Source organism: Choloepus didactylus, chromosome 5 (genome assembly GCF_015220235.1).
Source record: "Choloepus didactylus isolate mChoDid1 chromosome 5, mChoDid1.pri, whole genome shotgun sequence".
Lineage (NCBI taxonomy): Eukaryota > Metazoa > Chordata > Mammalia > Pilosa > Megalonychidae > Choloepus > Choloepus didactylus.
Genome location: NC_051311.1, coordinates 123,585,464 through 123,602,438, shown reverse-complemented (window position 1 = coordinate 123,602,438; position 16,975 = coordinate 123,585,464). Strand labels below are relative to the sequence as shown.

Below are 16,975 nucleotides of genomic sequence, written 5' to 3'. Positions count from 1 at the left end.
ATATTGTTTGTTGGACCCAATTAATTACATGCACATAATGAAAGTTCATGATAAGGTTGACTGGCAGTCAGTGCAAAATTTTAACTCAATTGAATCTCAGCCTAACGTGACTACAAAATTGGACTTTAACCTGGTTAGAAAACACTGTGGTATGAGATCAGTGGATGTTTAAAGAGGCAAGGGATGGAACAAATTCCATTATGACCTCTTTTTTTTTTTTTTTTGTTAATTCAAAGTCTTTTCCAAGGATGTTTAAAAGGAAAACTAAGCAACCTGATGCTTTAGTTCTAAATGTTATCAGCAGTGATCTTCTATTACCTCCAGAATAGTGATTTCTCTGTGTTCTGGGAAACAGCAGTACATTGACTATAGACTAATAAATTCTAGAATTGGCATGCATTTGTTAAGAGAAAGAATAGGCATAAGAGGAGCAAAATGGATTAATTTTATAACAGAACACTTGATAGGTGTTAATCTATTATATTAGGGTTTTTTTGGGGGTGGGTGGGTACATTTTTTAATGCAACAATTCCATACAGACCTCTTCCCCAAATATAAACAAATATAATTACTCTTATATATGCATACTTATAAATATTTTAAATTAATTATCCATATGTAAAGCAGGTGTTCTGAAGAATGATCTGAAATAAAAAACAATAAAACATGTATGATTCATTTTGAAATATGTTTTGGAGATGGTTGAGTGCAATGTTCAAGAATTTTGGAACACTTCATACAAGCAAACTAAAACAGTGTTCTAAATATCAGCTCCCATCTTTCCCCTGCTCAATTTCATTGTATTCTTTGTTCAGAATCAGAAAAGGGACAGTATCTAGGGTTGAGGCAAAACAGCAGTGAGGAATCTTTTGTTCTTCCTCTCCCCTGAGCCCTTCTTCACTGCCTCTCTCTTATTCTCCATTTCATTTTCTCTTTGATCTCTTCCTTCCCCTCTTGCATCTTTCCTTCATTCTCTCCATTCTAGTAGCCCCAGCACAGATGGTTTTCATTAAATAAAATCTGTTGGTTCCCATCTACTTATTAGCAGCAAAAACTGTATCAGATGAAAAAAGTGCAACCAGTCCTTCTTTCCTTCCTGAGTTCCATGCAGGCAGTGGAAGCTAAAGGAATTGTTTGGGCACTTAAGGTTAAAGTTATATTTAACATTTATTGAGAACTTAAATGTACTGGACATTATGCTTTTCATCATAAGTGTTGGTACATTTATGATACCCATCATACATTTGAGGAAATTGAAATTTACAGATTGAGAAACTTATCTAAAGTTACAGAAGCAAAACATGCCTTACTCAAAATCCCATATTCTAAACCTATTTTTCATGCTCAAGCTGTGACTGCTACCAATTGGTGAGTCATGAAATAAATTTAGTGGATCCAGAACAGCCTTTCAAAAATAGAATGGAAGGGAAAAGAAAGACATGGAATAGAACAGAGGAGAATACACACGGATAGAGAAGAATAGAGTACATTAGAGAGCAGGACAAACTGGATAAGTGGTCTTTGTGACATTGTTCTACAAATGTGCGCATATACACATTTTACTTACTGTGTGTCACAGCGAAAAGAAAATCAAAGAACACTTCTTTACCATATTGGCTTCTAATGATTTTAAGAAACCTAACCAAGTAGGGATTGCAACACATTTATAATGGTTTCTTTCACTAGGTAATTAGGTAGGTAAGACAATAACAATTATACAAAGACATTTAGTTGTTCTTGCTTTTTTAGAAAACTGTTTGTAATAATTGGGATATCCCTATAAAGATACATTCTTAACATTTTCACTGAAAACTTTTGGTGCCCACTGAGTTTTCAAACTTCCCTTGTTCTAGGTGTACCTTCCCCGAAGGCTCAGTTGCATTTCCTTTCTAGACACACATACACATAAATATTGAGATAGCTGTGAGCATGGGGACCTCACAATCTCTTCTCTTCAGTATCTTCTGAACAAAATGCTGCAAATATGCATAAAGGATCATATTTATGAGAGTAAGAATTTTCATGAGTGATTATGATTAAAGATAGTGAGATAATCTCAGTTAAAATTGTTATACTGTTAAAATTATGCTGGTGCAAGCTTAAAACTTTGACAGCTAGGAAGTCATTAGGCAATGGACAAGATTACAATATGTATGCTTTCAAAAACATTTTAGTTTGTATAGTTAAGTTTTGATTAGATATGTCAGCATACCAGTGAAAAAGGGAAAAAAATGTAATTCTTCTGATTGACATACTTGTCATACATTGAACTTATCTTCATTAAAGACTTTAATAAAAATGACAGTGGTATAAAAATCATTTCTATCTCCCTTCCTCTTTAAAGATTTACATTGTGTTCAAATGTATGAGTGTGCACACTTAAGGATCTATAAAACCATAAAAGTTAAACAAATTATGAAGCTGGAATTGAAATTCACAGAAACCAAACAAGTATTTAGTTTCTGTGTCCTAGAGACACTCCCGATACATTTTATTTTCATGTGTAAAGAACAACTCCACCTCAGGCTGAGACAGTATACCCTTTTAGGAATTTTCTCCCCCTAGCCTTTTTTTTTTTCCTTTATCTCTCACTTCTTTTTTGATGCCAGAGATACTCAATTGTATACATACATGTATACATATATATATATGAAATATGTGTATATATATATATATGAAAATAAACTAAAATAATTTCTACTAACTTGGTAGTTGTTAGTTATTGTGTTAAAATGATCCATATTAATATTCAAGCCAACTCTTTCAGGCAAAACAAATATATATGATGTTTTTTAAATACTTCAATATTCAATAGCATCTTAAATGATTGCATTTCCAAATCACTTGAAAATTGAGACATTGTTAAAGTAACGTCTTCCTCCCTCCTCCCAATTCTCATTGCAATTACTGGTGTTTGAATAAATGGAGCCTGAGTCAGGAACCAATATATTTCGTTGTCCTGGGCAGGTCACCTAACCTTTCTGATTTTCAGTTTTCCAAACTGAAATATGGGGCATGCTGGCTTAGTGGAAGGATAGAATGAGACAAACTTGAAAGCGATTTTTCAAAAACTCGAACATGCGTATATAGATATAAGGTATAGTTTTGTTAATGGCACTTTAGTCTTAATATAACTGATGATGCTTTTAATGTGAGTACTGTGCTCTTATATTTTTAACTGAGTCAAACATCCAATAATCTCCAGCAAAGATTTGTCTTTGTCCTATGACAATTTGGATTAAATCGTCAATTTAAAATGATTACATGTTAGAAAATATGAAGATAAGAGATAGTCTAATACTTAAGAATAATAGGATTTTTAAAAATTCTTTGATCTTAGGTTGAACTTAATAAGTTCCCTGAAGGCAAACGCATCTTTTAAACTAATTATCTGTACTGTGTATTCTATTTAATATTAAAATGATACTGATTAAATAAAATCAATCACATCCTTCTATAGTCACACCTCATTTAATTAAATAAAAATATACTGTTCCTATATGAATTCTGATTTAGAAATATTACATTTAGAATTATACATTCATGGTAATTTTTTAAAAAAATAAAAAAGTCTGCTCATCCTTGATCTTTAAAAATTATGACTGAAAAAGGAATAATGTCACACTTTGATTTATTTTCTTAATTGCTACTTTTTCTTTGGAAAAGTACCATGGTTTCGTTGTTGTAACTCAGGGATATGCTGCTGATAGACATGTTAATTTAGTATACACTTTGTTTACACTTCTTAATTGTAAGTGAACTCATATTTTTTTGTGTTTTTCATTCTTGGAGTGAATTTGTAGCGTTGCTCTGCCTGAGTGTTGCTGGGGAAAATTTTCATGCTCAGTGGCTTTCTCTCTTACGTATTTATGACTTCTAGCCCCAGCTGGGTTCTCAGTTTTGCTTGATCCTGTTACTCCTCCTTAGTCAACTGCTTTCCCAGTCTCTGAGGAGTAGTGATAGGCCTCTGCTATTTCCTTACATTCTTCATCTCACCACTTCTCTCCATCCTTACCCGCTCTCAGTATTCCCTTAGTGCCCTGAGAAAGTGGAAGCCTCCAAGCATGAATATTCATAAATTACCAGTTCTTTACACCAGTGCTGCATAGTGAAGGCCAGGGTTCCATTTTATTCCACAGTGTCTTTTATCTGGACACCTTAAAATGATGTACATTCTCCAACTTACCAAAGTCTTTTGCTTTTTGAGTCATCAGGCCTGCTTCACTCATTTGTATTAACTTTATGGACTCAAAGGGTTTTTGCATTTGAGAACCTCATGAGTGCCAACCAAAACCTATTTGTTGCAAAAGGAACAGCTTTGGAAAAAGCCACGACTGCCTATGTAGGCTTCTGAACCATCTGAAAAGATGGCTTTAGAAAGAACCCATTATTTATTGTTTATCTTTAAAAGTTCTCTCTCTGGTTCTCTCAGCTGCTTCCCAGCAGCCCATAGCTTTCTCTATATTTCCTTACCTTTAAAAAGAACAACTCTGAGTCTCCAAGAATATCATGCTCATTAGTTCTCTCACACCTACCTCCATGCCTTCTCTCCCAAACTTAAAGAAAATTATTTGTTTTCATTGGGAAAAATATATTTTTTCATTGAAGAAATATTTTATATACTTTTTTAGGCATTAGAGGAAATAGAAAGTTAAAAAGTAAGATCAATTTTTCTTTATTTATTACAAAAATTCCCCAGCACGGTACAGTAAATCCAGAATATTCTCAACCTAGCTCAACCTAGATTCAGTAATTATTATTTTACCATTATATGGCACATATAAATGACTATATGCATGCATGTGTACATCTGTATATAACATTTACAAAAATCAATGAGAATACGTTATGCAGGGTAAGAGAACTTGGATATGAGTTCTTGTGCCAAAATACTATTGTAGTACATCAGTGTTGTTGTAGAGGATTCTGTGAAGCTGACCAAGTATGTTGATCGGTGTACTTTGAGTTGATTAAACTCTATTTTAGAAAAGCAATTCCACTGCTAACCCACTCTGCATTAGACTAAATTCCTTATTTTGTGAAAAGATATTCTGTTATTTAATGCAAGTAGAAAAATTATACCAAGGAGATGTATTTGTAATTTGTTAATTTCTTTCTTTATAAGTATTGTAATATAAGAAACTTCATTACTGATTTTTTTTCAGTTTGATTTCTTTTCAGATTTAATATGAACTTCTCTTTTTCAGCAGACTCTGCCCACTTCAGGAGTTTCTGTTCCTGAGGTGCGTAAGCAAAAAAGATTTTCACAATTACAATTATAGGTCATTATACATCTTACATTTTTATAAAGAATATTTTGGGCTGGGTCAGTGACCTACTAATGTTAATTTGCATATTTTACTTTTTCCCATATTCTAAATATTCTGAAATGGAGATTTTCATCTTTTCAATGATGGGATAGACTTGAAGCATTTCCGATTTATATTTGTGACAAGCACTAGGAAAAATTAACATTATATGAGGCAAAGTATACATGAAAATTACAAGTTACTTTCCAGGGAGTTTTCACCCTGTGTATAAAAATAATGTGGTTTCAGTTCCTGGCATTAATATGTAATAATATTGCAAAAAAAAAAAAAAAAATTCAATTCTTCCATTGATCAAAACGTAGCTTTCAATGGTAATATGTTGAGACACTCTTACTCATTTTAAAGTACCCCTCATTTTTAAAATATTACATTCTGCACCAATCATTCAGCACAAGACTGCATAGAAAGTCATTGGATTAAAATATAGTCACAGGATAAATGATATTTATTTTGAAAATAAATGGAGGCATTGCTACAGCATTTATTTTCAATAAAGTGTCAGAATTACCTTTGCATTAATGAAGAAAAGCCTTTCCATTGTTCTGTGATAATATCCTATTCAATTATTATCTCTAAAGGAAATGGCCAAACGATGTTATTTCTCTCAACATTGTAATTTGAATCTACTTGTTTGTGAAAAACATTATTTGTAAAATGAGTGGTATATGAGTATGGATTTATTTAGAGGATAACTCCCCAACCCCTTGTAAAAAAGTTTTCTAATCATTGTAGACTGGCTCACTGAATTAAAAAAAAATCATTTCTTAACCAGAGATTTCCTTGAAAATATATTGAAACTATGCTTGAAATATAATGTGATTTGTGTAAGAAACATGAACTGATCAACTATCATAATTATAAAATAGAGACATTAAGTTATAAACTGATGAATCATATATATTAGGGAGAACATCATTTAATCTAATTAAGTGTAAGAGAATTATTTTTGTATCTTTAGATCTTTGGGTGTGTTTTGTTTTCCACTGTCATAACATATCAAGTGAATATAGGCACTGGGTTTGAGATTTTAAGTTTTCTCTTTAGACCTCAAAAGTCTCCCATATTCGGCTGTATAATTTGGCATTTAAATGGAAGAAATAATCCAAAATTGCTGTTTTCATTATGGGTTTTTTTTTCTCTATTAAAAAAGGATTGACTTTTCCTGATTATACAGACTTTTTAATAGTCTTCTTTAATAGTGACTTTTTTTCTGGCAGAATATATTGGTTTACATTAAGTTAAGTTTTCCACCATACTCTTGAATACATTATATAATTTTTTTAGCTGTGTGTTTCAAACATTTCCTTAAACCCATGTGTAGATGGTGTGAACTGTGAACACACATATACACATGTGTAGACAAGGACCCCATTTTCCACTATCAGAGTCCATTGTTGGATGGTTAATTGAAATGTAGTTAAAGTGTATTGGGGGGGGCATATAGAAAGATATAGATAGATCGATAGATAGATACACCTTAAACATTTTACTTAAAATTTCTAAATATACATCAGTTGGCTACTTTTGAGGTGAAGGGTCAAGGGCTTTTCTTTGAGGACAGTTCTAGTAATTAGACATGGCATTTAGTCTTTCTGGCATAAATCATACCCATATTTCCATGATTTTCAGTTTTAATTGTTCAAAAATTCAAGGATTGGTTTCTAGCCTTCACCTTACCCTGGGCATTTGTCAGTATTTTTTACAAAGGGAATGGACAGTGAGTTATGTTGAAGTTGGTTACATATATATGTAATATGTTTTACAATGCCACTGACATATGCTAGTGCAAAGCCAAATATAAATTATTTTGGCATGGACCTTCTCATTCCAAAACTCCTTTCCCTCCCATCTTGAGCAAAATTCTTGTAAGTGGTAAACCGAGTAAAAATTATCCTAGGAAAAAATGTGGATGTGTGAAAACCAGGACTTGTGGATCGAGTCACAAATTATGCCTTCAAGTGTAGGGAGTGAGTAGCACGTCAAGGTACTCTAAGAATAAGATTTCATTTTGTCTGTTCAGTACCTTAACCATCCTCCTCCAAAGCACTCCACCCAAATCATCACAATGATTATCCCTCAGCTATGGTGACCTAGTGAACATAGATACAGTACTTTTGTACAACACCCACCATTTACTACTATGACCTAAGCAGTATACTTGATAAACCTAATGAAAAAATATAGCAATATTCTTTTTCAATGTTGTAAAAATTACTACAATTTTCTTAGTGGCTATTTTATGCCACAACCTTTATCTACAATTTCTCAACCACCTGTTACTTGAAACTTCCTATGTTATGGGTGAAATAAGTGAGGTTTAGAGATGGTAAATAACCTGCCCAAACTTCCATAGCAAGTAAGAGGTAGAGCTGGAATTAGGCCTCTAAGCCCATATTTTTCCCTTTGCCCAAAGTTATTTTTATAAAGTACCCATTTAAATAAATAAAAAAGAAACGGAATTCTTTATACTTTATATCATTCATTATATTTATGTTTTAAAATTCATAACTTAAAAATGTATACATCAAGACTATTTTGCTGGTCAGCAGTAAGAAGTTTTGCTGCAACTTCCAAGGATTCCTACAAGACTTAGTGCCTTTCTCATATCTGAAGGAATTTGTTTCCCTCAGTCAGTAAAAACATTCAAATCCCATTAGTCCACAAAGGTGCAGGCTTTGTAGCTTTCAGGAAGTTGGCTTCTCTGAGCTCTTAACATTTGTAAGCGGGGATGAGTATGGGACATTTCTGCTTCAGGGCGATCTTAAATACATATTACCTTGGGTTAAAATTCTAGAGTTTCTGGGAAATTCTTGCAGCTGAGCTCCAGTGGCAGAGAGGGCTAAGTCTCTATTCAGACAAGTGCTACAGCAGCGGAGAAAGCTAGTTCCATGATTCAAGCTGTTGTCTTTGTGCCTTTGTACCTATCGAGGTGCTTTGCTGCTGCCTGTCTGTCATGCTGAGATTGGATAAAAAGAAGAAAACCCTGTGCTTGAGGTAATCATCACTTGCTGCTTGTAGTTTGCGAGTGATCGATAACAGCGGGCTTAAGTATTGTGGTAAACAGCCCTTTTGTGAAAGCAGTTTTCAGCAACGTACAAATACTCTACCTCTGAGAATCAGCATGATATAGAAAAAGATTTTTTTAGAGCACACATTTAAACTGAGGTCTTTTTATTTCATTTATTTCATCTTTCCGTTTTCTGTGGATTGTCTTTTTGGCTTTTCTTCTCCATTTATTGTGATGATTATTCTTTTGGAATTCTAATACAATATATACCCCAGTTAAGATCTGTTGTGCTACTTGTGGAGTTTAAGGATAACAAAACACTGAATTTTATATTTAAAGTGGCTGCATAGCAAACACAAATGGTTGATATTTGAAAATTCTGAAATATCAATAACTGTATTTTATATTTTATAGCTATATATTCTATAACCTTTCATGTTTTTTTGTTGTTAGGATCACTCTTTTCAGTGTTTGAATAATTTCTATTGATTAAAACAATAATTTTCCGAGTCTTTTTATATCTAGGATAATTTATCTGTCAGAAGGAAATTTGCCTTGATCATCACAAAGTCATTCATTTTGTGGTTAAGAGCCCAAAAACTTAAAAAAGAAACTGAAGGTGAAGTGGTGTACTTTGTACCTTTTTATCAGAGATAAATTTTATCCTGAATAATGATATAAAATCAGGGTGGTGGGCTCTTTCTGAAACTTTTTAATAACTTCAATACTGGAAGTAACTTTCTTAATATCAATACTGGAAGCTCTTTCTTAATAGAGCTCTGCTGGTCAGGGTTAATTATCCCAAAATACAGAAATGGGAAATTTTTTTGGACGGATTTTTTCAAGCATGTTATTGCTTCCCCGTCACTGCCCCTTATATATAAAAGGAAAGAAGTAAAGATTTTCTCAGTGGAAATAGGAAACAGCATCCAACTACCCTTTATTAGATTATGCTGCTTAAATAAAATATAGGGAAAATCTCTAAGAGACTTTACAAGTTTGAAATAAGCATAAAACAGTTGCATACAATAACAAGAAAACCCTGGGAAAAATTAAGTGGTTGTCTCTCTCCTGTTTTTAAATTTTCCGCTTTGATTAATTCTAAAAATTCCACTAGGCATTTTCCCCCAAAGAAAGAAATCATTTGGTTTTCTTGGTACATCTGTGTGTTCAAACAAATATTTACCATATAGGTATTAGCTAAATTAAAAGAGAAAATAAAATTTGTTTTTTATATTTTAGAATTGCTTACTGTAAAGCATTTGTTTAGTCTACTCCACAGCTTATTCAGAGGAATGACTCCTTGTGCGACATGAAGCCACTTAACCACTGGCTATCTGCTGGTTGGAGGTTTCTCAACATGCAAGAATTTTCCTAACTATATGCATAGACAAGAATTAAATAAAATCTAAAATGTGGCAGCACTTTACAGACATAGACTTAGACGTCTTAAATTTCTAGTATTAGATACATAAATAATCTGGCCGCCAGTACCCAATTCTAATGTGTCTAACCAACTTAAAATTTATGTAATTCTTCTACTCTAAGCATTTTAGGAATTGAATGCTAAATATCAGTTTTTGAATTACATCTCCTTCACTTTGCAGATTTTTATAAAATATTGATAAAATATTTTCTTTGCCTGCATGCAGGAACCCTGAAATGAATTCTTCCCATACTCACCAATGTATTACATTTGAGAGCTCTCAATACAAGCTAAGCATTTTCAAATATAATCATGGAGTTTACTTAGTGAACTTATTGCTAATGTAACTAGTAAAACTGTATACATATATATACATGTATAACAAACACTTTGCACAAATGGTAATATTAATGAACATCCAGCGGCAGAACTGCATCCGTTTAGCAGTATTCATATTTACTCATTTATTGAGCACCCACTGTAATGCAGACACAATGTTTAGGACTCTATAATTTCTATTAAACCTTATACAACTCTGAGAAGCAGTTTTTAGTGTCTCCATTGTGCAAAAAAGTAAGCTCTCTAAGGTAACATAATGCTGAAGTGGCAGGGATGGTATTCAACTCAGGTTTTCTGACTCCAAACCTCATCCTACAATCTACTCTTTCTATACTTTATACCATAAAACTATCTATGGGCAAACTTGTAATTGCACTTAGGAAAGAAGGAGACTTCTTTTAAAAATGTCAATATTTTTTGCCAGAAATTATGTTGATATGAGAGCAGATCATTTTTCAGAATACTTGAATTTCAGGAATATTATTACACCATCAATTTGCATTCGCACAAAAATCAAAGGCAGTGTTTTGCACCATGAAATTACAAAGTAAATGGACTATACTGACCAGCATTCATTTTGTTCAGAGAAGCTTTCTGATCCACATGGCCCTGATCCATTTGAAAAGAGGTTTACTTTTAAGGCTAATTAAAAGTATCTTCACTGACTGCACTAAAGGACTAAGGAAAAGGCCAAAGTTTATAGATTGCAAAGCTGAATGAGGAACCAACAAGTCAGACTATAAGGGGGGCAGTCAGTGAGGTAAGAAGAGAACTGAGAGAAAGAAGTGTCCTGGAGGCCAAGAGAGGCAAATTTTCAAGAGGGAAGAAGAGAACAGTTCTGTTAAATGCAGCTGAAAGTTTGAAGATATGGACACTGACCATTAGATGTGGCAGTGAGAAGGTCCTTGGTGATTTTAATAACAGCTGATTTGGTGGAATAGAGGTGATAAAAGTTGTTTGAGTTGGGTTGGAGAGAAAGTGAGAGGAGAGGAAACAGAAATAGGGAGCAAACAGTTCCTACAAGGAATTTTTCCATTATAGGGAACAGAGAAATTAGCTGGGAAGGAATGGGAGTTTTATGCTATATGCCATTCCTGATATAAATAGTAGCTTAAATGTCCATCATGCAATTAGAATTCATTTTTTTTTTTTTTACATTGCACGTATTTATAAGCACCCTTCTTAGTACTCAGTGGTTAATTCTTTAAATTATAATTTAGTATTATTCATCTGTACTATTGTTTATGAAAATAGTTATTTTTAGGTGGCTTTTAATAACTTTTGATAAGAGTCAAAACTGGGCACATAGGAATAATACAATTTGATTTTCTCTCACATAGTTCTCTAACTGATGGTTAGATCATGCAGTTATCGTAAATATGGAGCCAAATAACTTAGTTGAAAGCAGCAACACTCATATGCATAGGATCTCCAAATTGGAAAGTTGGGCCCAAGTATGTAGTCATAAAACAGTCTTTGAAAGTTGCCCCTTTTAATAAAAGAGCTCAGAATTTTAATAAAAGATTTTTTGTTCCTTGTAGGAAAGACAAGCAACGGTGAAAAAGGACAAGTGTGGTTCCCAGCAGCCAAACAAAGTGACCACTGACAAGAGCAAAATGCATAGAGCCAACTCTGTTACTGTGGATGGGCAAGGCCTGCAGGTATGATTTCTTAAATTTAAAGGTAGTGGCTTTCATATTCTGTTACTCCTATGCTCTTACAGGAACATATGTCCAGCCATCAACACATTCATTTAATGTGCATATTAGCTTTGTAGACTGTTTCATAAATATATTTATTAATTTATAAATGTCTGTCTTATACTTGATTGGCAGAGTGACATTCTGGCTACATTAATCATCTATAATACCATCTCCATTTAAACATAAATAGTAGGGATCATTTGTCAGTCTGAAAGTTTTTGCAAATTATCACTAAATATACACATTTCTTATGTAGTAGGGGTGTATTTGTGTGTGTGTGTATATATATAGAATAGAATCATCCTGTCAGCCCCCAAAAAATGTCTTTAATTTATTCCTATCATCAAAAGTTTTAAGGCAAAATTCAAAACCATATATTTCATTTTAGGTGAACACAGGTAGCTCAAAAACATTTTTAACATTTTAAAAACCTATAGATTATCTCTGTATTTTCTCTCATCGAGAATATTTCTTTCACTGTGTATTTTAAGACATTTTATAGTGTGAATATTTTTGTATTTCTTTGCCTTGATTTTTCACTCCAACATGGAAACAATCAATAAAACTGACTTAATCTGTGAAATTGTGGAGTTCATTTTCCATTTTTCTACCTATGTTTTCTGTTTCAATTGCCTATTCCTTTCCTTAAGAATATGGTTCAATGATTCATGTGTTCCAGGAAAAAACACACCAACCACTTGCCACACATAGATGTATTATGTGGCATGATTCAATATATGTAATTTGGTGTCTTGTTTTTGTTAATTTATCTGCAGCAATATGGATTGTATCTTTTATATTCCTCAATTTGCAAGGACAGTGCAGCATACACTGTAGAGGTCTAAATGCTTTGCTTCTTCATTGTTTTGAATATCACACTGAAAATGTAATAATAATAGTATAAATATGCATAACCAGTTTACTACTTTGTTGTGACCTGGTAAAATTCATTGTGAAAAGGAAACTTTAATAAATTATTGAACTCAAATACCAAAAGAGGAAATTCTGAATGACAAAATTAATAAATTGGTTATAGAGTATAGAAGTTAATTATCAAAGAATAAATCAGTATTTATGCTTATTGGAAGTCATAGCTATGTGTTTGGCAGTCCCATTGAAAGTATCAAATGTGAAATCTACCCATGATTTTGATAGCAAAAAAATCATTAGGTTATCCTGTGTATTTGCATTGAAAAAAAAATAATTTATAAACTTAATGCATGTATTGATTAGTTTAAATATTTAGTCACTCTGGATTCACTCTGGATTCTTGCAATGAAATTGCTGAAAAGGAAAACTAATTTTGAAATCCAAAGTATGCTTCACACATGGTTTGGCACATACTTATCATAGAAAGCTAATGTATATCATTTCTTAAACAGTACTAGGCACTATAAAAATGGTTCATACATATTATACATTTTACACATAATGTCTCAACTTTTGAGCTTAATATCATTATTATTATTTCCTTTTTCAAACTGACTTATTGATACTGAAAAGTAAGGTAATTCTCTCAACAGAGAGTCAGTAGTAAAGCCAAGGTTTGAATGTGAGCTAACCAAATCATAGCCCACATGGTTTACTCCTATGACCTTGTGCCTCATTGGTTAACAAATTTTACAGGTATATAACTGGTAAATTTCTAACCACCTTGTTCTTGCATATAGTTTTATATTGTTGCAGGGTTTGAGATAAAAGTCATATATGCACTGGAATTATATCTTCTCAAGTCTCAGTTCCCTAAGACTTAATCATACCTCACTTTGCCCATACATCAAAACCAAAATTAAATGGTGTGTGCAGTGTTTTGTAGGCTTCAAACTGACCTAGAAATATAGGTTCTATTTTCTTTTTTATTCAAAAACACTCTGAAATATTTAATCACCACAACTAAATTGGTCACAAAAAATAACAGAGATGGTTAACATTCTTTGTGGATGTAGTTCATCTTTTTAAAAAGAAAAGAGTTTTCATAACTTTCTTTAGAATGTAAAAGTATCAACTAAGATCACAGTAGGCTAAGAGGAGACATCAGCCCTAATGAAATAGCAATAAATAAATAATACTGAAATCAACATCTTTTTTGAATTTTTAAAATCAATATATAATAATGTACAATAGTCTGTTTCACCTCAGCAGAATGCACTAAAATGTGATACACTTAAGTATTGACCTAGTTTTGGAGGAAATGAAAAAAAGTAAAAGAATAAATTCCTGGATAGCTAGCTAATACATGCAAAATGGATAAAATAATGTTTTGTTGTGATACTTTTAAAATAATAAAATGGTTGTGCTGTTTCAGGAAAAGTAAAAAGATCTGCCATAAATTTGGTTTTCTCTATTAGCTTTAAAAAATATGTATCGTGAAGTAGCATTGAGTTGCAGCCCAGTTTGCATATAACTCAGTGACAGAAGAGATCTACACTGCTTAAAGAAGTCTATTAATCATAGTTAAGCACATTCATCTTACTTCTTTCCAGCTAACCAGCATAATGATCAGGATTATTATTCCTAATTAGAGGAAGTAATAGATCATGTATAACCTTAGGATGAGTCTCATTAATTAACCCGAGTCCTAGGGGACTTCAAATAGAGGTGGTTAGGCACTCTGTCTTTGTCATCGCCCACACCAGAGGATTACACTTAATAAATATGACCAAATGTAATAGAAACTACAATTTCTTAACATGCAAGAGGTGTAAAAATATATGTCTATCTCACTTATGAACAAATATGTTGAAAATGGAATGATTAAACTGTAGTATGCTACATTTCATTGTCCCTAATTATTCTTTGAGGAAAATTTCTAAAGAAGAGTTATTATTTAAGAACTGAAGACTCTAGTTCATGATATTTTTTAACATAAAAAACCAAATGGAATGCTTTCACTTATCTATCTTAAACCAAACCAATGTTTTTCTCCAACACAGCTGCTTCTATTGTCTTTCTCATTGCAATATTCATTCTTGTAATCACCAAGATCATGTTACATATATATAACTATGCACGTATGTGTGTTAAACTGATTCTTTCTTTGATTTATAAGTTTATGTATATGTATGTGTGTGCATGTTTGTTTCACTTGCCCACTTTAGGTTCTTCAAGCCTGTTGACTCTTTCATAGTTAGCTTTCTGTTGCCACTCCAACTGCCTTAGCTGAGTCCAGATGTATTACTCTATAGTTTGAGTATTACAACCACCTTTTACCTAAGTTTCTGTTTCCATGCACATAATATATTAAATGGTAAATGAAACAGGAAAAAATAAAGTGGGTAAGAGTCAGGGCTATGGAGTAATCTATAATTCTAAATAAGATGTCCAGGTTCATCTTCATTAAGAAGTTGATATTTGAGTAAAGTCTTAAAAGATATAAGGAAGTTGGCTTGTGGATATCTGGGAAGAAGGACTGCATGGTTGGAGTGGAATGAATAAGGCAGAAATCAGTAAAGAGCATTTTAGACATGAGAGAGGTAACAGGGTTTAGATGATATAAATCCCTGAAGGCCTTTATAACGTTTGACTTTTGATCTGAATGAAATAAGATATTGGATGTTTCTAAGAAAAGAGTGACATACTTTAAGAGGCTCACATTGGTTGAGATTAGATTTTTAGGAAGAAGAGAGTCCAGTTTGTAACTGCTACAGTATCCAGGGGTTATAGAGGGAAGATTGTCCCAAGGGGAGCCATGTAGGTGAAGAGAAGTGATGAAATTCTACATGTCTTTTGAGGACAGAGTTACCAGAATATGCTGATAGATTGGATATAGGGTTTCTAAGAAAGAGAGGAGTCAGGGATGCCGCCAAGGTATTTGGCCCATTCAACTGAAATGATGGAGTTGCCATCAACTGAGAAGGAAAAACTTCTGGGTGAACATGGTATGAAGAGAAATTTCTGATAATTTTGAGATGCTGTAAGACATCCAAATGGATATGTTAAGTAGGCAGATGTGTTTATGAATCTAGAATTCTGAGAGTGAAAGGCATAATGATGGCACTTAAAGTCATAAGATGAGATAAGATCACCAAGGGACAGAGTATAGGAAGAGGTGTGGTTGAATCGGTATCCCATACCAGTCTAATTCCAAAGTCATGCTCTCTAATAATGACTATATTAAAAAGTCTAATTATGTGACTAAATAAGTTTCACAGAATTAACTCAATTTAGTATATAGGAGAATCAAGTATAAACTTTTTGCTTCTGGAATGCCCTTCACATGAAATTTATAACCATTTGCCAAGATTACAAGTACCACACATGCTGTAAGATCTTCTCTAACCACTATTTTCCTTCATCATCATTTTTTTTTAATCCTACTATATTATCCTGTCCCAGAGCTTTTTAAAAACTGTTTGAGAAGACTCAGCTTTCTGAAGAGATGCCTCAAGCACAATGCTAGGGTGATAGGGTCCTGAGAATAGGTTTAGGGTTCTTTCATGCTTTAGATAGAGCAACCTACCTTTCATCTCTTTTTATATGCTGTCCCACGTAAGATTATTTCAGATGCTATATGGGTATGTAATTCCAAGAATGAATATTTTTAGGTTACCAGACTTTTTAATATATTTGCATTTTTTTCTTTTCCCTTCCAATTTATGAAATGCTATAACAAAAATGGTACAATATTTTAGGATGGTAATAAATTAGCTTTCAAAATAATTATATTTTAGGAATTATTTCTAAATCATTGTAGTGTAGTTCCATGAAACGTCATTCACCCTAATCAGATTTACTGAGTTTCAGAAACTAAGAAAACTGTTTTCATTCCTTTAATCAGTAAATATGATTTGTGGTACAATACAAAGTAGCTCGTTTATGCTGAATTCTGTAAAGGATAGTGAAGGTAGTTCTTCCTTGATTTTAATCTTTTTAGACACCAGGAACTGGAATCAGTCAATTGAGTTAACTAATAGAAATACCACATCTAATAATACCTATTTTTTTTTTACCTCAGACTGTTTAAGTTATAAAAGGATTGACTGAAAGTGATTATTCCCATATTCAATAATAGAATTGGACAATGTAAAATAAAAATAAAAATGGAAGCTATGCAAGGATTTTGACACCAAGGTTCTATTCTTCACTCAGGGACTGGAGATATCAAATTTGATGAAGAATAAACCATCTATTTCTGATTCTATATCCAACTCCGTGTCCCTTGTGAATCTTT

At 32.8% G+C, this 16,975-nt stretch overlaps 1 protein-coding gene across 8 annotated transcripts in view; it reads left to right on the top strand.

The window, feature by feature from the left end:
- DGKB (diacylglycerol kinase beta) overlaps nt 1–16,975 on the top strand; it is a 748,227-nt gene that overhangs the window by 265,628 nt on the left and 465,624 nt on the right. For 4 of the 8 annotated variants that reach the window (XM_037836813.1, XM_037836816.1, XM_037836812.1 and 1 more), the window contains 2 exons: nt 5,208–5,243; nt 11,644–11,763. In XM_037836813.1, the coding sequence (XP_037692741.1) occupies nt 5,208–5,243; nt 11,644–11,763 (156 nt within the window). The remainder of the gene's footprint in view (nt 1–5,207; nt 5,244–11,643; nt 11,764–16,975) is intronic. The other 4 variants (XM_037836817.1, XM_037836815.1, XM_037836819.1 and 1 more) reach the window with 2 other exon arrangements.